The following is a 23,618-nucleotide window of genomic DNA, read 5'->3' as shown; positions in this document are numbered from 1 at the left end:
ATTATGTACGGATGAACGCGTTTAATGTTTCAATATTTTACTTGAAACGTGATGATAAAACGATCAATCGTAAAATAGTAAAGTTAGTTTATAAAGTACGTTTATTATATCGTAAAATAATTTTTCAATAAAACACGAATTCTGTGAGAGTAGAATTTTCTTCGTTAAGCATAACATTTTTCAATTCTTTCTCATCGAAGTTCAGGATATTTCAATGTCTTACATTATACGCGATATTACGAGAATCGTAGAATATGATAAACTTCATTTAGTTAAAATAAATTCATCGAAGTAGTATCTACAAGTTCTCTAAGTGATTTAACGAAAATCCAACTCCAATCAACTATCAAAGCCGTACATCGTTAAAATTTGTATTTTATAATTATTAAACAATAAGGTTAATAATTAATAATTAATAAATAACCAATAGTCGAATAATTATATTCAAAGACAACACGAAACCATTTCTTTTCGCGACATCTAACCAGTTAGCTGTTGCGATCACTTTGAAAAGTGTGTACCCAAAATGTGTCGCAAAAAGTAAGCGACGAGTATACTCGTCAAGCACAGAGTACGTGTATCTGTTCTAATATAGAATCAAGTTGCAAGGAGATCGCTGTTTTATTTTTTACTTTCATCACTGACATGGCTGGTCGTAACGCAAAATATTGCCATTTCTTCATCACGACTATACTCGTCAAAAACAGCCAACTGATCAACGACCATTAGTCGGTGTGCATCAATATATAAATAAATAATATCAATAGCAAATAATAATTCTTTCCAAATTTTACACCATTCAATAGCGAACAAAAGTAAGCTTAAAGTTACTATGTAATTTATTCATATTTATGCATATTTTAGTCATTTTTCTATTAACTATTTTTCGTTTTATTGCCAAATACATACGTACGTATATTCATTGCTATTTTCAAATACAATTCTGCTCGGTAAAATTATGGTACTTTTTGCACCACTTACTATCTAATTATCCTTTCGTCCACTACCATAGTTATCGCGACGCACTGTCAATTTAAGCTCGCACTTAAAGAGTTAACGCCACGAATATTCCGTAGAATAAATCTAGGGAAATCGAGGAAACACATGAATCACGTTTTCAGACTCGTCTATCGGGTTATTCGTCGATTACTTTCGCAGTTATCCTACGGTGTATTACCGAGGGAGGGATCGAATCTTCCCCAAGAGGATCGTAACGCGTAGCCCTGAGTTCTTCGTATTCGAAAAAGCTTACGACAGATAAGATTCGGTTATGGTATCGTAAATTTGATGTCAGGAAAGGGGCCGATAAAATGCATCTCCCGCGTTCACGCAGCGCATCCGACGATTTCCATGGAATATTTACGTAAGATCGCTTCTATCTGTTCACCGAAAACGGTTTTGTCGAAAGCCATAAAACTAGAAGCGGAACGTGAAGTCTTCGCTTTTATCCCGATTAATTAAAATCGCGCCGGCCTACGAGGCAGTTATTTGTAAATAAAACAAATCGACACTAGTCGAACGACGATTTAATCGACGTTCAAACCGTTCGAAATGACATAGAGGAGTGACGCGTGGTTATTTTGTGTGAGATTATCTTAACGGTACGATGGATTTTAACAGGAAGACGCTCAAATCGCTGACGAGACGCGCGTGAAATCGAAATTGCAACGAGTTCAAGTCTGGTCGAGATTTTAATCGACTAAATGTTGTTTACCAGGTAGAACATATCGAATACCATTTATTAAACAATCGTAATTATCATGCTGCCGGGTGAAAGATGGGTGCGACTTGTAAAGTGAATGACAATTGTTCGAGGAAATGGCGATTGGTCTCGCTAGCACTGAGAGCATACTTTTACCAGTAAAGAAAAAAAGACACGATGGAATCAAAATCGATTTATTCGCATCTTAAACCCTTTTTACCAGAGCATGTCGCATATACGAATCGTTTCAGATTCTATCGCTATGCGTGTTCCTCTTGAGGGAGGAAGACGGTCGCAGAGGGTGTCAGAGGCGGAAACTGTGAGTGTGAGGATGCGCAAGATAAACCGGTCCTGCCCGACAGTCCTCGCGCGACTCTCGTGCTGTGAACATCGGTCGCTCGGCTTCCAATCAAGAACGAGAGTGTCCGAAACACTCGACGACGACGACTCGAAACTTTTCTACGATTCACCGTCCAAAGTAACTTTCACCGGCTTCGACACCCTAATCGTTTTCGCGAGATACTTTGTAAGACTTCGCGTAAACGCTGCGAGCTTTCCACCACGGACAACATGAAGAGACCTAACTCGACACACGTGACGATGGAAATTTTCTCGCCGATGAAAAGTGAGAAAGAAGTGCGGTCGAAGTTTCAAATACGCACTCGCGACGCGAACGAATGAAGAATCTGTCGGAGTAACAGGTCAGTTGATAGGGAGAGAAATTCGAGTGGATACGTTTAGCTCGAGCGATTTTCAAGTAGCTACTTGTTGTATCGGCATATCGGTTATAGCGTTGGTTGTTCACGATCGTTGTTGGTCACGTGTTGGTTACTGGTCGGATTTTTTTATAGGCAGCAGGGGGTGAGTCAAGTAATTTTGAAAAGATTAAACAGAATTTCAAAAGGAATTAATTTGGTTTAGGCAAAATTTGTTTTGTTATACGTGCTTGGAAGAGCTTGAGATAAGGTTTATCTTGATAATATTCATCTTTGCTCCTTTCTTTTCTTTTTGTTTCTTCTTTTCTGCATTTTTGGTTGGATATAAAACAGTGCGCAGTTATATATTTATAGTTAGAGTGCTGGAGCGTTAACGGGTAAATGTTTAGTTGAAACTTGAAAGAGTCTCGATAGTTGCTAAGAGGAGTGAAATATGGTTAATTAAAGTGGTGTCTAAAATCAATATTTCCACGATAAAACGTAATTTTCTGTTTGCAGGTAACTTGACTACCTGTTAAATGCGCGTTGACATAATAAATGTAATTACTTTGCTACGTACATACAATCGTTACATAACGATCGATCGATCTTAAGTTCTTGCTACTTTTTGACAAAACGAATCTTCGATCTTCGAGCATTTCTTCTCCCTTTTCCTCCAAAAAGCAGTGACTTCCAGTAAAATCTAGAGAACGAGTCACTCGACGGAAACGAGCAAACTTTCTAAACGAAAATAACAATTTTATGAATATGCACATCAAAATTCTTCTTCGACTTTGTAAAATCTAAATTGCCAAACTATTTGCAACTTCTCTTTGAAAATACTTCTAGGAAACCTGCCAGTTCCTGATCAAATCTATCGAACAAGTTACTCCAAGAACAAATTTCCAAACAATTTTCTAATTCGCACACACCGACTCTCTTACAATTACGAAAGGCTCATTACATTTTCTCACCACACAGTCGTAAAGGAAGCTACGCCAACGCTCGATAAAATGCATTCGAGTTCGTTGACCACCCTGATGATACCTTTTCGAGAGTTGAGAAAGTCAAAACGGTAATTAATGAAACAGGTGTCGGCGTCGATATTGCTCGACACTAGAAACGGTGCCACGAAAACGAAACGGAGCATCGTTAAAACCTGAAGCGTCTTCGAGGTACACCGGGACGCCTATCAAAACGGAAACGATAAATGACCAACTAGTTGTTGCGATCTCTTTGAAAAGTATGTAAATTTGTACCTAAAATGTCTCGGAAAAAGTAAGCGACGACGAGTATACTCGTCAAGCACAGAGCACGTGTGACTGTTGTAACGAAATGTTGAAAAGAATTAAGTTGTAACAAAATCACTGTTGTATTGTTTAATTTTATTACTGACAGAGCTGGTCGTAACGCAAACATTATCACATTTTTCATGACGAGTATACTCGTCAAGAACAACTAACTGGTCAAAAGAATGAAAACGAGGTTGGGCGGCTAGAGACTGTCGAGATCCTTCTAGCAGCGTTCAACGCTGCTATATTTCAACGAATTGAATGAAATTCTCTCGCTGGATGACGCGGCGGAGTATCGCAATTTCGTCGGTGAGTTTACTCGCCAGTTCGTGGGAGAAATTTACATGCAAATGGTCGTACTCGGGTCGTCGGGAAAGGAAAAGACGCTTCTCGTCAACGGCTAGCCTCGCGACTGATACGCTGGAAATTGCTGATCCGCGTCACTGGAAAATTTTCAGATGAGTTACATCGTTACGGCTCGAGCGACTGAATCGAGAAGTTTCCGCTTCCGAAGACGAAAAACGAGAAGAAAATGAATTTTAAAAAATATCCTTCGTGCAACATCAGAGAAATAGATGATTATAGAGGAAATCAGCATTTGAATAGGAGAATCTGTACGTCTCGAGATACGTTCTCGTCCCGAGAAATGTAAGGCTGTATCACGTATATGTTTTATCGCTTGCATATTTTGATTTTTTAAGTTTTCGTTCTGATCGTGTCGTTGGAAAAATTTGGTTATACTACTGGATGGCTTAGAAGTTTTAATACGTCTTTTCGATATATTTCTCTGTACTATTTTTGGAACCAACACGTGTAATGTGCCATTTTGTAACATTTTGTAGCCTCCAATTTATACTCTTTGATATTATATATTTCATTTGATTGATTAATTGTATTCTATCTCATTATTTGTTTGGGAAGGACTATGGAAAAATTGAAAATTCCTATACCTTCGCGTCGCTAATGGAAGCAGAACTTCAAACACTATGCAATTTTCTTTGTCGCTCCTACTGCCTAATTAATGCTGTTTTAAAGGCTACAAAGTGACATATTACTTTGTCCATTCGAAAAGATAGCACAATTAATATATTACAAGAACGTACGAAATTATGGACCATTCTACTATATTAACGATCGCGACAATAACAAAATTATTATTGAAACTGCGATTATTTACTGAATATATCGTCCTTAAAATCGAATCTGGTTGTAATTTAGTTCAACAAACAATTGATCTTTTATTTAGGGATTAATCGTGCCCCTCGAAATATCCTCCATTTAATAGTAGTATTGGTATTAATTCAAGACATTCGTAACGAGGACGAGCTTCGTTGATCATCTTCTTCTTCCAAAAGCGTAAAAAGGCAATTCGATCTTCTAATTTTTCTCTAGTTTCTTTATATGCGTTTGAAATGTAACGATAGATATAAAATGCAATTTTTTGTGCATTCACGGTCCATGAAACGACAAGCGAGTTAAGACAAGGAGAGACTTGAGTTTCAAAGGAAGAAAAAAGAAGGAAGAATTTCATTACGGTCCTTATCTGGCCAGCCTGAATACAAAAGAATGCAAATACACGTGATCTCGTTACGTAGAATATTGTTCTTGACAGAACTGTCTGCTACTCAGACAATTCAATACGGGGTGGACGTGACACTGATCGCCTCTATAATTACTAGTATCCCTGAAAACAATATATACGATATTGTAATCCTTAATAACGTAAATAAGTATCGAACATTATATTCTGTTAATTCTACGAATAGAAGTACTTGAAAATACAACGAAGAACAATCGTTCATTAAATGGCCTGAAAAATCCAATTATACTGTTATATTAACAATCACGATAACCACGGAATCGTAAGTGAAATTACAATTGTTTATTCAACATACCGTTGTTAATATCGAATCTCGTTAACGAGAATTCGAATTCAAGTTATCGTAGAATACAGAGAAATATCGTGCTTTTTGTTTCCAATTTTAACGAGGACCTTTTCAAGGTGATTACACTGACCTGTTGCAATACGTTTCTACTTGTTAGCGAAACTACGAATCCGATTATAAATTTTCCCTCCCATTTCAGTCAGTTTAATTGAAACATCGCCGATATTTGCATTCTCGTTACGCTGCTATAATATATTCTTAAATTAAGCAACGCGAACTCGCGCGAATATTTATTATCTTATAGAAATAAATTACAAATAATACAATCAGATACGTTAGAGCCGTCTCGCCAGCCGTCCGAATATTTCGTAACTTTAATTAATCGTGGCTTCGAGAAGGAAAAAGAAACGAAAGCTAACCATTATTTCGTTACAGGCGAAATAATAGAGGATATCGAAGCAAACAATTTTTCAACGGTACAATGCTATTGTTGCGTTTGAAGGCTAGAGTTATAGAAGCTGGTTTGCATGTCAGAATGGTAAATGCTGGCTGTTAAGTAATATATAGGCTACAGCTATATAGGCTCGTACATAGGAGTAACTGTTCATAAAGGGTGGATAGTTTAACCGATAGTTTAATCGTTCGGGAGAATAATTCAGAATACAACGTGACAAACAGCTACTACGCTTGTATGCATGTAAAATATATATTCGTACGAATATATTTTATTTTCGATGTGGTGAAATATCTTTGCATAAATATTCCTGCGAATATCGTATCACACGCGTGCGATTTACAGTTTCTCAGTTTCATTTTATTCGTCCATCGTAGTATTATTGTCTGTCAGGTTTTAAACCAACGAACAAAATTGTAAGGAATTATTAATTCTTATTGAACGCTCATAAGCAAACGAAATTTTAATTACCGATAGGATCGATACGAATACCTCGTACTTTCCAATTATTAAAATTACTCTTCCAATGATATTCTACGCGATAAGATCATTAAACTGTTCAAGAATTATATACAATATAAAATCCACGTAAATACAACACAACAGTCGCACAACACGGAATATACAATTGCAAAAAATTCTCTGAAAGTTACAAAATCGATCTCTTTCCCTCCCCGAAAAAAAGAACGAAAAATATAAACAAACACGAACAGGCGTAACAACACAGAGAAACGTAGTGGATGTGATAAACACTGAAATTTAACGAAGCACGGTATGCATGTGGAAAAATGGTAACGTGTAATTCAATTCTGGAGAAAGTAGACCGCTGAACTAAATTTGATCAAACCCATAGAGGATCCATCGGGAAGAAGCAAAACAGAAAAGTGGAGAACAGTTTTCTAATCCGATGAAAGGTATTTTAATGCGCGGAATAAACGCGTGATATCCGTCTATTGAAGAGGAACTAGAAGGAGAACGACGGAAGCTTTTTAACGTCCATTTAAACTGCGAAAACATTTCACGCGCGACAAGGATCGGAAGCGCAGTGAAAACACGGACAAAATAAGAGGTTCGCAGAGAGACGGAAAATTTTATCTGCTCGCGTTATTCCATTAACATGATGCATTCTCCGTGTTATTACATCGTGTAGTCACCTTCTTCGTATCATCCTGCCTCGCTTTTAATCCGCATGATATCAAGCACGAAACATGCCGCGTCCTTGTTTAAACTTTGCCGATATTGTTAACTATTACCGACTGTCCTTCTTTGTTCTCGCATTTTTCACGCAGCGACTTCCTTGTTCCATAAAACATTTCGAAATTTCATTGGGATCAGAATGAAACGCGACTGTGATGATCATATCGGTGAACTTTGAAATCAATTTGAAAATGTATCGAAGCTTATTAATGTAACAAATAATCGACTGTTGAAATATTTTTGTAATCTGTGGGAAATATATATTCGCACTAAATATTTTGTAGCTTCTACATACATTTTCAAACCTGTCTCAAACTGTAATATAACCATAAAAATAATCGAGCCTCGTAACATCTCGCAGGGTTGCTAATGAAATTCCAAAATATTTCGTATAATATACTTATTAAAATATAATATAACATAATTACTACTTATTAACATATTTACTAAAATATAATATAACATAATTATAATATATTGTAATATATATACAAGCTTTCGTATTCACGTAACAAGTTGAACTCGCAACAGAGAACAACTCTGGGATTTAATATCCCAGACATTTGGTTTGAAATTTCACGAACGAAGGATTTCGTGCGGGTAAACGAACGATGTAAATCCTTTGCGAACTGCGGCGGTGTCACTAATGAGATATGACAATAATTCCACGAGTTAAATTTCCTAACTGCGATCTGAACGCGACGACGTAAACTACGAGTGTAATCCGTTCTAATTAATTAAAGCAACGTTTAACGATAAGGTTCATCGTGACGTTACCGTCAATCTTACTGCGATGAGGATGAGATTAATTTAAAATTGGTCTGAATTTATCGAGAAAGTTCGACGGAAGTAAACCTTTAACGCGAAATTACGAACTTTCCATTGGATCTCATGTGCGTGACATTTTCTTATTTTTATCCTTTTCCAACATCGAGAAAGTTATCAGCTACAGGCGGAATTCGTCTTAATTTATCGGAGGAAAGCTTGGTATTAACTTTGATTTACGAGGCAATATTAGTTGAAGAAAAACAGACTGGATTAGCGGAAATAGATTTGCCGGTCGACATGATTTATATTCCAGTTAAATCATTCTCCATCTGTATCGTATTAATCTCCATAGCGATTGTTACATTAATGGTCCGTTTTATTCTGTTATTCTCCTATCGGTCTTCTAAGAATTTGGAGAAGTGTTTGCTGAAACGTGTTTAAAGTTGAAAGTTCTCTTTGTAACCTTGATTTGAAAAATTAGTAATGAAAAGAAAATAAGGTGGAGTGTCGTCGTGGTTGATGTAGAATTTTCATTCGTTTTTTAAATATCATAGTTACCATTGTAAAAGCTTAAACGTTCTCGTTCGTGTCTTCCCTTGCGTCTTCAACTTTGTCTCTGTAAATACTACTCGTTATAATAATTCTGAAAGGAAGTGAAATATAGGTCACCTAGTATTCGCGCAATGATCAAAATTTATGTCGTAATAGTTAGCTAAATTTTGCAATACATATCTGTATCTTGATGAACAAAGTAAATTAATGAAATATCTTAAGTGTATTTAGAATTACACGTTATGTATTTTAAAGAGCAAAGATGAAGATAGGAAACGTAAAATTACGTACATACGCGTTCTTGTTATTTTAACGAGCTGCTATCTTGTGTTATCGAAAAACAACAACGATAAATAAGTGATAAGTTGGTACAGAATTATTCACAAGATCTTAATTAACGCGTTGATTCTATATAATTCATTTTAACGTCATAATGAAAAGATCTGAATTGGAATGGGCCCAAATGTGTTATTACACATGGGGTCAGATATTTTATCGTATAATTATCATACTATAGGGGCAGACCGGTCTGCATTGAAAATCACGGTAATTATTATCGACGACCGAAGTTATACTGCAGCTTTGTACCTGTGTAATCGCTAGCCACAGACAGCATGCTCCCTTGTACGTCGATTATTCGATGAATACACAGTAATCGATTAATTGTCTGCATAAACATACTCGCAGTAGCAGAAATTGCAAAATAGTGGTCCTGCTGTATACGGGTTGACCGACGTGATGAGGAAATTACATTTCTAGGCAATTTCGAGAAATAATTTCAATTCCAGACGCCAACGATATTATTATTTTCCGCTGTATAGAATAATAATTTAGTCAAAATACTCTGGACTGTTAAATAATCTGATAGAAAATAATATTAATTACATGCTAATTTCTTATCGCTCGTAGTGTTTTATTATAATTAGGTAAAAGTCAGATCATTAATTATATAGTTTGAGTAATTACACGTATTATCTGTTATTTTACTACTTTACTATTATTTAAGAAATCCTTTAACATTTCTTTAAAACCAATCGCACTGCAAATTAAAAAATGTTACCAATTAAATCGAACCAGTTAATGAGATTGAATTTCAGTAAATAATACATTTTTCCGTGAATATTAGAACATACGATTTCCCGGTTATTCCAAGGACTATGTTAGATGCATGTAGTAGAGTTTGTACGAAGTTTCAGCGACAGACTTTTCTTTGATATTAAATTAAGAGATTTTGTAAAACATGAAGGTAAAGCGAATAAAAGGGCACGGAAACTTTAGAACGAAGGAAGACTCAGTCGGATGCTCAAACTTTGAAGTAACACGCATGAGAAAGTGTATGACTAACGTAACGTCAAGTTCATTTTCTAAAGAATGAATGTATCCTCCTCCCTGAAAGTTATATTACTTGCTAGAATTCGTTTATGGAATAATGCAAACGAAATCTTTACTTAAAGAAAAAAAAGAACTTTCGTTTAAACCAGAAGAACAGTAAAAGAAAAAAGGAAGTACACGTACAATACATTAAAAACTTTCTCGTAGCAAAAAGAAAATTACAACACGTGTACGTGATTATTTCTAGGCTGATAGCAGGTAAATACGAACTTGCCCGATGTAATTCGCTGCTTTTTCTTACAAAAAAGAAAAGATTACAGGTATGATGCTCGAATTAAAATGATATCCTCCCCAAGGAACTCTGTCTTTCTTAAGTTTTCTGCATCTATTGGAGCGAAGATTAAACACATATTTCTGCAAGGAGATCCGCAAATTGCAATGATTATTTATTCATCCATCATAAAACGTTAATACGGCCGGCACGACAAAACTTCGATAGCAAGACCGATTGTAACAGAAAATGTTTTAGAATTAACGATATTGGACAGATTTTTATCGCACGATCTCTCGCTTCGTTAGGTTCTTGTAAAACGAATGTGATTATAAGGATTTTATTGAGTCGAAGCAAGAGTTTCATCATAAAATCGCTGCCTCTCCGAAGACGAGAATGAGAAATTGCAACGGAAGCTTCTTCAGAGATATACATATTCTGATCGTTTTTCACCGATCATACTGCCAATAAGAGACAAGATATTGTTTCATAAGAAACATACGCAGCCCGTATGAGATTTTTCATCCTCTAAATTACGCTCAATATGGAACACTCATACGGGAGCAATCCACTCAACGATTTTTCGCACGTACGTGACTATCCAGGAATAAATTGGATTATATGAAGCATGGATTGATCCTCTTGTTTCGTACCCAGGAATCTCCTTTTTCAAGAAGAAGACAGATTTCCATATGAGGATATTTTTTCGTCTGTTTTATATATTATATATATATGTCCGATGTATGTATACAAATCTTTTCCTTTTTCTAAAAAACAGATAAAGCATAGGATAAGCAATTGCGATATGATGGACGATTTAATGTTTTGTTGCTAATTGCATCATTTCTTTTCTTTTCTTTTTAATAGACTACGCTCTGGATTCAACTATTCAATATCAAAGAATTGAACACCAAATAGAACAGTGGTGAAGAATGACTATTCTGCTCACGTGCTACCTATAGAAAAATCGTGATGTATTCAAACGTCCTACGAATTCATTTTCACTGAAAATTATTTAAATTCTTCAGACCAACTCTGGTGATTTATTCGTAAGAATTGAAAATCAGGTCACGAGTTATATGTATTCATATTAAAAGTTAGATAGTACAACATTGAAGATTGTGTTGTGATAATTGCCCTTAGAAATTAAAAAATAATCTATAATATTTTCTAATGAAAATTTGATTTGAATAAATTTCTGTTGCAGATGGTGTAAACGTTAGCTAACAAAACACTATCCGAAATATAACATGGGGGACGAAATTTCGATATTCTTAGTGGTGATTCTTGCAATTGGCGGTTTAATGATGATGAGCGCATTGCTAGCCTGCTACGCGTGTATCTTCCGAGATCTCTGCTGTAGACCAGAGGACAGATCAAAAAGGAGACGTGCCCAGAGCCCTCACCATGAACCTGGTGATCCTAACAGACCCAGATTGGAGGCAATGCTATTAAACGACATTACGCAAGGAGAAAGTATGCCTACTGAATCTGAGAAAGTTTAATCAAAAGAAACTATACGCGATATGAAATTTATATCAAGGATTAACTTCTTGAACGTAAATCGATAATCTTAGGAGAAAAGTAATCAAACAGAAAATAGGAGCATTTAAAGAATATGTCGTTCACGTTTTTCATTAATGATTGTAAATACGACGTATAAACGGACATAATTTCATTTTTATTTCAAACTGCTATGTTGCAGATTAATGTATTATGTACATATTCAAATACATTTATATATGTATATACATACATTGTGTATTATATATATGCAGCAAACATCATGTAATAAAAAATCTCTGTTAAAAATATTTAACATAGTTTGGTCACCAACAAACGGCATGCCATATTATATGGCTGTATCTACATCTATAATATTAATATATAAAATAAATTTCTATTTGTATTTCTCGCACAATCATTATGCTACCCGCATTGCATATAACACACATACTCCCATCCTTTCTGGTAACTCTACTTAATAATTGGTCTAAGTACCCGCGAAAATGTTTTAGGTTTGAAATATTGTGCAATCACAAATGGTCTAATAATATATTCGACTAGCTGATTTGGCTATTAAGTTGTTGGAGTACGGATAGTACTACTTCGCGCAAAGTCTGAAATATTTGAATTATGTTTATTAAATGCTGTATGTTTATTACCAGAAAGACGATAATTTGAGAAATAATTTACTTACCTGAGGTTTACAATGTTCCTCTAACCAACTGAATACGCATCCAGATAATTCTGCAAAATTTGCTACTGAAATATTATTGAATGTTTGGAACAAACGATCCATGATTGCCTGAAACTATAACAATAAATAAATTGTGAAGTATTCTCAAGATAAAATAGTTCAAAACTTAATTTTATGGAATGATTAAATTGTATAGTTTAATCTTACCACTTGGAATTTGGTTTCATCGGATACTCGCATTTCTGCATGACCTGGTTGGGTCTGGTGAGCTTTCACAATCTGCTCATAATTAGCTTGCATGATACGTAAGGCAACAACTTCTTTTCTTAATGCATTACGTTCTTCTTCCTGCTTTTTCTTTTGTTGCAACAAGAATTGTATATAATCAATGGATTTTTGAAGTACGGTAGCCTTGGAAAGTTTATAACCCGAAGAATCAGTATGTTGGCAAGTAGGAACCAAATCTTGAAGAGAATCATATCCCTTCTTGATAGCATCTCTCCTTTTCTGTTCTGCCTGTGTATGAGCCTCTCTCCTGCGTTCTTTGTAACTTATGGTTGAATTTTTATTATCACTATCTTCATCTTCTGCAATTAATTTCATTAAATTTACTTGTAAATTATTGTTATATTTTAAATAGTTTATTCTCACAAATTTCTTTACTTCGTTACCTGTATTATGAGCAGATGAGGATGGTGTATTCACTGACCCAGTACTACTGCAACGGGAAAAAGTATATTTTTCTGTAGGACTAGATGGTTCCAGCTTCATATCGCTATCTCCTCCTATATTACCTCCACTGCGCATTGCTAAATTTGCTGTTTCCATAAAATACATCAAATATAATTTGCAATATTACATTTCAATATGGAACAAATCGCTTACATTTTAGAATAAGAAAACGTTTAAAACAGAAAATAATACGTTAAAAGCATTAAACAATAACGTATAATATCAGATAATATCAAATGAAAGCAAGATAATGTGGTAAAGCACAAACTGATAAAACTAAAGATATAAATTATGATTCCACTCACAGATTTCGTATCTATCTTTGTGCAATGTATCTGCCATCGTGTCAACGAGTTATTTGTTGGAAAGGAAGAAATCGAATGTAATTAAAACGCGCACGTGGGAAGGTTACAACACAGTTGCAACAAGTAAGATATGCCAAAAATATATCGTAACAAATCACGGATATCCATAAAGATTCGATCGATAAATTATCACATTAACGAACACACACTGACTTCGAGAGACTTCTTATGTCTATCAGAAACACGATCACGGTTCCATAATAAACATCATTTCGTAACGATAACGTTATTGTCTGTAGATACTGCCATCTTCGACGGAAATCCAACTGTTGAGAGAATAGTCGACAGTGGAACAAGCAGGGTCGCCACCTATCGAAACAAAGATAGTACAAACTGTCAAACGAAACCACGTGCTTGCCTAGCAGACGAAAATGAAAGTCAAGGTTGCATTAGACCAATCGGAGCAGTCAACCATCAACTTTCAATCGGAGCAAGTTTAATATCTTTGCTCTATTTCTTTCCTTTTTATATATAATCAAAATAGAAAGCATTCACAAGAGTACTTCTTTTTATGTTAAATTACGTTTATTATAAGGTGTATCTAATATATATATTTACAATCGCTTTAATACACGTAAAATCATTTATGATAACTCATTTTTTTTCGGCGGTACGACGTTTCGGGCCGTAACGCTGGCAATTATATTCCTATACACTTCCTCCTCCTATGTGTAAATTTTCAAAGTACACGTATATGGTATTCTCCTTCGTAAATTGCTTATTGTGTACTTGTGACCCGGAGACCATTCAACCTGCTAATACACAGATATACTGCAAACAAACCATGGTCCTCGGATTTTTCTAATCATGATGAATGAAAATCGACAAATTATCGTTTCTGTGCTCGCATTGTTAACAATGCACAGTACTACTAATTAGGAAATTATTCTACCTCTAAATTGTGTATTCATTGTTATATTCGATTGTATATCCTTAGTAGATTCATATATGTAGTACACAACGCTACATTTGTATCGTTCGGGGACGGATAATGTCGGAAAGCCGATGACTGTTAAACTATTTTAAGACCATAAACTGGCAATGTGTATCATCGGAAGTGTAAATATTTCAGTGGGAGTACATTTAGTTATTGATTCATAAATACAATTCTTTTGAAGACCGTATACAGGATGCTGTTACATTCAGGGGCCTAGATTATATTCACGTAAAATGTGACTCTCGTTACACAGTTTTCTTTCATATTTTCATTCGTTCGTGTTTCTCTTCTTTTTTTTCTTTTTTATCGTTTTTCGTTCCTCTTACTATTTAATCCGTCAAAACGTATTACTATTCGCGATAATAAGCATACAATGCAAGCATTTCGAAATTTCCGACACAGTGACTTAATTACGCCCGCCCCCGCAATCCTATTCAACATAACATTAAGTAAAATTCACACATTTTTTCATTTTTATTTCATTTCTTGAGTTTTCTTTTTTAATCATTTCTTCCGTAGCCAGAAACGCCCTACATGTATTTTATTTGAATAAAGGTCACTTTCCCGCAGTTAAATCGATAAAGCATCACATCGTAAATTCTCATTAAGTTTGAATTTAGTATTTTTAATATATATATATATATCACGCGCGCTTACATTTCTCTCGCACAATTTCTCACATACATGCATGTTCGTGACGTACTCGTTATCCCGTCCGTTCGTTAAGTTCATTTTTTCCCACCTTTTTTTTCTCCTAATTAATTTTCGACATCGATAAAAAATTATATATATTTCGATAATTATTTCATCATTAATTAATTATTATATCTTATTGTTCCATTAAAGTTTAAACTAAACTGTTCTGTGTGGTATGCATATTCTGGCAAGTACCGCACTCATATATATATATTTATATATTTATAATAAAGTATCATTTTTACTTATTATCAGTATCCTTTATATTTATTACTAGAATCATGAATTGATGATTCATGACTCTACATGTCTCACAATATTTCAAACTACAATTCTTTAAGATTAATTAGGATTGGTGCAAATAATATTAATCAATTGAATCTACGCAGTCCGATCATCGAGCATCGCGCACGGTAGTCCGTCCGACTTTAAAAGAAATTGCATAATCGCGAACTTTTTTATTGATCTGATTTAATAACTATTGATCTCAATAATCATTCACTCCTTTCTCTGGCATTGTATTTTTTCACTTTTTTGTAAGAACGTGGGGTGAAATTTGTAATTACTTTTTTAATCGATATGACTGATAAATTAAGAAACTGATGTTTGGAAAATGTTTTACAAATAATCAGATAATAATTTTCCTATAAATAATTGATCCTATAAATTATTTCCTAGCGCTATTAATATTGCAATATACACCATCTCGTGAAGAAACTCACATGTTTGAACGATGGCGAGTTGAAAACAAAATAACATCCATTACGATATTTCAACATATTTCCACCTTCTCCCTAACCTCGTATTTTTTTAAGGCTCACAAAACTTCATATTATTACAAATGTTTTGATTTCATCTAGGGTGAGCTGCTCTATTAAATTAATCTTTTTAATTACACGTACGTGCTGTAACAGCCAAGAAAGAACATAAATCGATATATCACATGTCATTATGCAAAAGCAATTCAACTTTCAAAACCTTTGACTTCCCTATTCATTTTGAGGCTTGAACTGATAACACAACATGGTGCACAAACCATTTTCATAGAAAAATTATTTCTTTTCTTTTCCTTTTTTTGTTGTTTAATTGAGCAGACTTAGATAAATTAGACAGAAATTGATATGAATATTGATGAACTTGGAGTACCTGCGTGAACTAGTCTCATTCAGTCCTCTCAGGTACTTATTCATTGATATTGCGAAACAAAATTTGCTAGAATCATGTCTAATGTCCACTCGAAATTTTATACAAAAATTTCTACAAAGACAAGAATATCCTCTTGCCTACCTGAAACAAAATTCATCAAATTTGATAATTTTTGTTTAATTCAGAATTGCAACAAATAGTAAATTACACAGAAAGATGAATTTTCGCGACTTGAATAGAAAGAATATATTTTTTCCTTTGTTCGATTATCAAATTTTCCATTTCTGTATTTGTTCTTGTGTATTGTCTAGTAGGTATTAAATTAAGTTGTTAAGGACAAAATATTACGACAATAAAATTATGTTAGAAACGTTTAGAAAGTAAATAATAAATCAGTGCATGATTTGTAATCAAGGAATACAGAAGGTGAATTCTTGCTTGTCGCCGTATGACATTTAATCTGCTCTATTAGCGTGATATTATTGTAAAATAAACATTTTATGCAAAATTCAACCCTTCCGTTCTCCTTGTATATACCGTCACGAGAATAATAATAATTAAACGGGTTCGAAAAAAGTAGCGCTCTTGTTGCTTTACGAACGACACGAATGATCAGCTATCATTTAGAATATTTGTAGACGCCACGGTGTGTGACAAATCCGTCCGTAATAAAATAGGAAAATTAATCGCGTCAATTCCCTTCGCGCGGTAACCAACATGGCTAGAATTTGTCAAAACGAGGCTCGTTGCGCGAAATGCAGGACGTTCAGGAAAGAATTTTGTACTTTTCTAACAAGGAGAGGCACAAGGTATAACACTGATTTTCCGATCAGCTTTTGTGTAACGATAGAACTGGAAATATTAATCATTTGTCCGCAAAATCGAGTACTATATTTCAATATTTTAAAATCCATCATTACGGAAAAGCTTATAGAAAAATTAGCATCGCGCCTCAGTATCTCTCTTTGTAAGATCATTCGCTCGCTAGCGTAAAGGAACATGTTACTCCAAATAGAAAAACCTTTTTCAAGAACCCAGTAAAGATGTTTACACAGATATTTTTGTACCATGATCAGTATCGATTTATATCTTCGAGCGTTTAACCTGGCGTGACTTGGCAGTACGACGAGGTTTCTTTCCAGCGTCACTCGGTGCTTCCTCTGTGGTGGATTTCCGTTTTGAAATTAGTGAAGGCACAGGAGCCTTTGGTGGTGCCATTTCCACGGTTGGTTGTGGCGGCGCTGGCGGTGGTGGTGACGATGGTTGTTGTGTAACTGGTGGTTGTTGTGTAACTGGTGGTTGTTGTGTAACTGGTGGTTGTGGTGCCACTTCGGTAAGGCTCTGTGCATCCGCTATGGGAATGAAGTCTAATCCTTCATCAAGCGTTTCTGGCAATACACCTTGATTTGTTAAAGCTTGTAAATCCTCCGTTGGGACTAGCACAGATTGCCCACAGACTACACATACGGGTATCGCCGGAGACTTAGATCGCCAATACTGAAGCTCTGTTTTACACTTGTTCAATTCCTACGCAATATACAATCACAATTTCATAAACTGTGAAGTAATAGAGAAACATACGAATGATTAGAAATTTCATTTTGGATGTTAGATATGTTCAACTAATATTTTTAGCCAGACTGGCACATCTTTTCTGTTGTGTGTTATTTCTTACAAGTACTAAGAGTACCTTAGTAAATACCTGTAGGAGTGTGCTAAATTTACGAGAGGTTTCCTCGTTCTTCTTGTCGTTTTCATCAAGACGTGTAGCATATTCAACAATCTGTTTCTGTTGTTCTGCTATCTTTGCTTTGCAACTCCTCAAATCTCTACGCATTAATGTTAGTTGACTATTATATCGCTTCATGCCTTGTTTAATTTTACGAATCCGTTTTCGTAACACCATATTCGATTGTGGAGGTGACACATTAGATTCTAAGAGACCAGGATCATCTGAAGAGTGTGGAGGGGAACCTCCTCCACTATTGCTTCCTGATTTACCAGTTCCAACAGCTAAAGGTGCAGAGTCTAGGCACATGAATGGCTTGTTCACATTAGTAGAAGCTGTAACATTTAAATAAATCGTATACAAAAACGTACAATTAAAAGCAAAATTTTATTGAATTTATAATTCATTAATTTCGTTTTAAGGAACCTAAAATTTGTGTTGTTTGCTCACAGGAGAACGTCCCAGCAAGATCTAGGAAATCTGCTCCAAAGTAGGGAATTTCTGGTAATGTTGGTTCAATACGTTCTTTAAAGTACTCCATAGCCATAGTACTTAAATCAAACAACTCATCTGTAACTTTGTATGGTCTGGCTAATTTTGGAGTAACTCTTATATAATGTAAAATACGATTAACTTCATCTAAAATCTGAAATATAATTAAAAATTGGAACTTATATAAATTTGTATATTGCATATTTTTGTTCTTGTAATTAGCAAGAAGAACTTCATTTACCTCTCCAGGAAAAAAACAACAATGTTTACGTTCAATGTGCTTTCCAAAACTCATTTGGAGCAAGGTAAGACGCATATGAAGGGTTTCAATAATATCTGATTCACAAGCTAATGGATGATTACGACGTGCAGATTCACGCCTTGGCATCTGTGCTTTAATTGCCTGAAAACGATTCAACATTTGTGCCTGAAGCTTTTGAAAAGTAGAATTCAATATCGATCCACAAACACGATCCATCTGATGACAAACCTACAAAAAATAAATGTAACATGAACATATATTTCTTATAAACATCAAGAAAACATTGTGTATAAAATTTTACAAGTTATATAACCATTTCATCCCATGACTTTGACTTACAGGACGTAAATGAGCCACTGTATTATAATCCAAATAGCTAAAAATCTTATCAAGGATTTCAACTGGTAAATCAAGGAGGTTTAAATTACTATAAGGAGGTGGCTCCGAAACAGATGCTCCGGTGTATGAGCTAGTCATTGCTACAGATTGTTGTCTTCTGGATGAATTCACATCTGTAACTTCAGCAGCCGGCCCACCTCCATTACTTCCACCCATACTACTTGACTGACGAGTTGACACCATAATTTTGGTACTTTTAGCTGATCAACTCCACCAAAATCTAAAATCAAAATTCATCATGAGTAAAAATTATCTTTATACAAAAATTATTATCAGAATATATAAAGAAAAAGGATAGGAGAATATCCATTTGAATTCAGTGGTGTTAGAAAATAATTTATTCATAATGTAATAAAAGGATAGTATGGTTAATGATACTGTAAACAATATACCTGTTAACAGATAAATTGCACTTAAAAAATCACTAACTTCAAAACAAATTATGCTCATATACATGCACAGATTCTTCCAGTATTTTCAAAGAACACTACAGTTGCATTGATTGAATAAACAATTAGATTTTATTCTGACATTCATTTATTTACACCAATTGCTCAATTGTAAAATTCCTCAAGCTTACTAAAAATTATCAATTCGAATAATATTAAATCAACCATGAGAAAAAATGTTATTTTCTATAACGCTAAATATAACAAAATTTCCCGCTGGTGCAGTTTTATGCTTTCCCAGAAGAAATTCCAAAAAACCAAATAACCAAGAACGATCGTGTTAAAAGAAACACGTAAAATTTTGATACGATGAAATATGTACGTGATAGCGAGAAAAGACAAATTTGTAATTTAACCTAGGGTCTTGAAGATTCACGTATGCCTCGGTTATTTTCATCGGTTCTCAAAGGACGAAAAACAACGAACGTTAGCAAAGGTGAAAGCAAAAAAATTCAAGAAAAAAGTTGAAACAAAATGGAAACTAAAATTCCCGAGATCGGACTGGAAGCTCCTCCAAGAGGAATCAAACTGACGAATTGAAAAAGGTACCTGAATGGTATGCGACCAGTTTAGCAACGGACGAGTACTTGGTGCATCGGAGGTACGAGTGTGACTGCCGAATATCTTGATCGAATTGTATGTACGATAACCAAGAAATGAAAATTACAGGTAGATAGGCATAAACAGGAGATATCTATGCTCACTACTGTAACGAGATGGCCGTTGCGTGTTATGCACACAGTCACGACAAAGTTATACAAAGCCCGATGGAAACAAACAGAGGGAAACCGGGTGACCGTGCGCAATCGATGCATCTATGACTTTTCTATCTTTCAATGAAATAGTCGAGGAAATTGTATGTATTTTTAAACGTAAACCAATAAGAAGGATCATCGTGAGAATGTGAAAAGGAATGAATCGAACGAAGTGGAGGAAGATCACATACCCCCTGTTAAACGACGAAAAGCAATCACTGTATTCGCGTTGGTGTTTTCAGCGACATTTTGACGGAGATCCCTTCCTTCTCCTCACGACCCCTGCTTTAACGCTCTCGTTCTCACTTCGTTTCACTATCGAAGCTTTCTGGTTTCGTCTCAAGTATCCCTATCACTCTCGTTCGTTACTGCTTTTCTATATACCTCTCTCTTTCCGTCTTACATTGAATATAACTCGTGTAACTATGGCGCACTCACACGCGTATAATCCGTACCCGGAAAAAAGCCCGCGCGTGCAGCGAAGAAGAAATGCTTCTTTTCCGTTACTTATCTCGGGACCTGTTTTCTCTCTTTCACCTTCAGAAAATCAACATCGAGTACATCGGCTTCGGGTCTATAAATACCAGAATAAAGGATAACGATGTCACTATCTTACGAAGCTGTCTTGCTCGCAAACAAGGTTCGGTTAAACGAGACAAATTTTTATTATTTACTTTCTCTCTTTTTTTTTAATGTGTATATGGTTTGGTTCTATTGGTGCGAATCAGCTTAGTTTCGCATGGCTACAATCAAGATCAGCGCACAATCAACGCCGACGTCGACGATGACGACTATCGCGACGACGACGGCGACCAAATGTACATGTGTGTGTCCCGTAGTATCGTCACTTCGTTCAACGGTTTCTCACATTCCGTGAAAACTTACCCACCGACACACGAACGATTCTTGATTGGTCGACTGACAGGCTAGTTCGCAACGCACGCTATTCCAACAGCACTGTAATGGCTACTCCACAATCTGTGCAGATAAGGATCACTCTAAGCGGTAAAGATGTACCCATACCTATAGTAGCATCGTGTACAGGAGAAAAACGCGTAAAAATTTTCATCTTCGAAGCTACGCCAGCGACATTATAGATTACGTCAATCAAGAAAAGAGCGTGTAATTTAAATTTGAAAAGGGTGCCAGCCCCATAACTAGGGTTATGTGATCCGATTTGGAATTTCGATTAATGTTGGAAGTGAAACGTACGTATTATTAAAACATTATAATTGATCTAAGCTCAAATGCAGTAAATAATAATTTCTTTTGTTTCTTTTTACAGGAATGCGTTTAGATGATTAACATCCTAATTTAATGTATATCGAACATTATGTAAATATTAAACTATTAATAACAATGTAAAGAAGAGAAAAACAAAAGGTAAAAAATTTGTTGTTTAAATTTTGGTCAATAATTGTTCTAGGTATATAGTTTTGTCTTTGCAATAAATAGATCAGAAAGTCATAAAATTGTATAATATTGGAAATATTTTCTGTATTAAGAGATATTAAATAAACAAGTTCTGTCTATATGTATCTTCATACAATATAAAATTTCATGTATAATTCAATCAAATCTATATTTATATCTATACTTAACTATAAAATTATTTATCATTTGGTAGGGGTATTCTACGATATATAAAATCTTGTATAACTTATTAATATATAAAATATTAGGACATCTTTATCGTACAATCCTATTGTCTTTTTTTTATGTACATGTTAATATAATGTACATATTAAAAATCTCACGAGATTAAATGAATAGCTGAGGTCAACTTTCTTGTAAACCAACTAAGCCATTGTAAGATATATTAATGCTTACATCTTAAAACATTATAATATGATAACGCACGACATGAAAAGATATAGAATTGCCCGATCTATCATATACATAATCGTCTTATTGTGACTCAAGAATGAATCTTTTTCGAATTATGGCATATTTTTCTTTTCTATGAATTATTAGATATAGAAATAAATTTTTTCTAATGTTTTTGTAAAGAAGGCATAGAGCTCTCGAATTGCAGGCCGACTTTATCAAGGAAGAATGCATTTACCGCTTGATTAATTAATAACTTGTTAAAGAGTTAAAAATGTGGTTTGTTCTGCGAAATACAAAAATCGCTTGGCTAACACCGATACGCTCAGTTAATCTCCGATTGCAATTGTTCTCCTTTTTGGGAAGAGTTGACCTTGCTGCAAAGTGCAAGGGCCTAGTCGTCTCATAGATGATGCAAATTTTTCCCATATCCTTTTGTATACGGGATGCCTTTGCGTAGCGTATACCTGGATAAATAGTGGGACAAAGCGTCGGTCAATGATTCTGAAAAATATGGATCACACTGCCAATTCTGAATTTGTGAATCAAGATTGTATCACCAAATCAATCTCAATCTTCTTATCTAACATAATGGAAACGTTTTTAATTAAATTATACAATCTTTTAAAATCTATATTATGAAATCATATTGATAAGGATAACCATTTATTTTTTTTACGTTTTTATAATTGTGTTATGGCATATTATCATTTAATGAAACGTTCCTCCTGCTCCTTTATTTACCTTTAATTCAACATTCTATGAAACAAATTATATATGGATATCCTTTCCATTCTTTCTATTTCTGTTTATTTGTATTTTTATATTCTTTATATTCTTAAATCAATTGAATGCATGTCGTTGTTTTACGAAATGCCTAGGCATTGTCTCAGACGGTACTTCGCGCGATAAAACAGAAAATTATCAAAATGCTGAAGAGTATAAATCGCGTCATAGCCATTCTTGTCATTTTTAAATGATTATCTCTTTGACCTCAAGCGAAGAAATTCGCCTTTGCCCTTGTCTTCTTCCCGACCGAATAGCCGAAAGATTACTTCAAATATAACAATTCTATATGTGCGCGTTGCATAATGCTTGCGAAATCGAGTCGAAGAAACTAGCGGCGGTTTTCTTGAAACTTTTATTCCGAAACGTATCAAACGAGGCGACCTTCATCAAACATTTCAAAGTTTCGTTGAAGCAGCTATAACTATCGTCAATATTTCATACTGCTAACAAGTAAGATTCAACACGAAAGCAAATATACATACCCTAATAAATACCTTTGCAATAATTGCAGCTACCTAAGCGTTCTGCCAACTATACCGTTTTTTCCGGTTAACAACGAATCATCGCTGACAACGTACATTTGACATTTTCATTAATTACAGTAACAATTTTAGCACATGTTAATCTAGTAGCCTGGAAAGTTAAAATATATTGCATAAATTAATTTAAAAAATATGATTTTATCGAATAT

At 34.7% G+C, this 23,618-nt stretch overlaps 2 protein-coding genes and 2 long non-coding RNA genes across 12 annotated transcripts; 2 read left to right on the top strand and 2 right to left on the bottom strand.

Annotated features, from left to right (window-relative positions):
- Positions 1-2,077: 2,077 nt before the first annotated feature.
- LOC138183763 (uncharacterized) lies at positions 2,078-11,130 on the top strand. Its single transcript, XR_011174142.1, has 3 exons — positions 2,078-2,403; positions 10,458-10,890; positions 11,017-11,130. It is a non-coding gene; the product is annotated as an uncharacterized LOC138183763 (long non-coding RNA).
- Positions 11,131-11,160: 30 nt separating this feature from the next.
- On the bottom strand, positions 11,161-13,731 carry bigmax (helix-loop-helix-leucine zipper transcription factor bigmax). The gene is made up of 5 exons (XM_069121122.1): positions 13,387-13,731; positions 13,021-13,167; positions 12,557-12,936; positions 12,350-12,463; positions 11,161-12,269 (listed from the first exon to the last, which is right to left on the bottom strand). The coding sequence occupies exons 1-5, from the start codon at positions 13,421-13,423 to the stop codon at positions 12,213-12,215; spliced, it is 735 nt and encodes a 244-aa protein (XP_068977223.1). The 5' UTR covers positions 13,424-13,731; the 3' UTR covers positions 11,161-12,212.
- A 218-nt stretch (positions 13,732-13,949) lies between these two features.
- Positions 13,950-21,306, bottom strand: dmpd (F-box protein dampened). 9 transcript variants are annotated; one of them, XM_069121113.1, is made up of 7 exons: positions 20,503-21,100; positions 19,048-19,327; positions 18,688-18,936; positions 18,405-18,600; positions 17,928-18,289; positions 17,293-17,752; positions 13,950-16,366 (listed from the first exon to the last, which is right to left on the bottom strand). In XM_069121113.1, the coding sequence occupies exons 2-6, from the start codon at positions 19,288-19,290 to the stop codon at positions 17,309-17,311; spliced, it is 1,494 nt and encodes a 497-aa protein (XP_068977214.1). In that variant the 5' UTR covers positions 19,291-19,327; positions 20,503-21,100; the 3' UTR covers positions 13,950-16,366; positions 17,293-17,308. The 9 variants fall into 9 exon arrangements, with proteins under 9 accessions (XP_068977214.1, XP_068977215.1, XP_068977222.1 ...); XM_069121114.1 differs by having other exon boundaries at positions 13,950-16,362; XM_069121121.1 differs by having other exon boundaries at positions 13,950-17,510; positions 17,547-17,752.
- Positions 21,045-21,780, top strand: LOC138183762 (uncharacterized). Its single transcript, XR_011174141.1, has 3 exons — positions 21,045-21,135; positions 21,237-21,519; positions 21,597-21,780. It is a non-coding gene; the product is annotated as an uncharacterized LOC138183762 (long non-coding RNA).
- The last annotated feature ends 1,838 nt before the right edge of the window (positions 21,781-23,618 follow it).

This window comes from Bombus flavifrons, chromosome 10 (genome assembly GCF_040668555.2).
Source record: "Bombus flavifrons isolate JBK064 chromosome 10, iyBomFlav1_principal, whole genome shotgun sequence".
Lineage (NCBI taxonomy): Eukaryota > Metazoa > Arthropoda > Insecta > Hymenoptera > Apidae > Bombus > Bombus flavifrons.
Note: the sequence above shows the minus strand (reverse complement) of the source record. Positions and strands in the feature narration are given on the sequence as shown.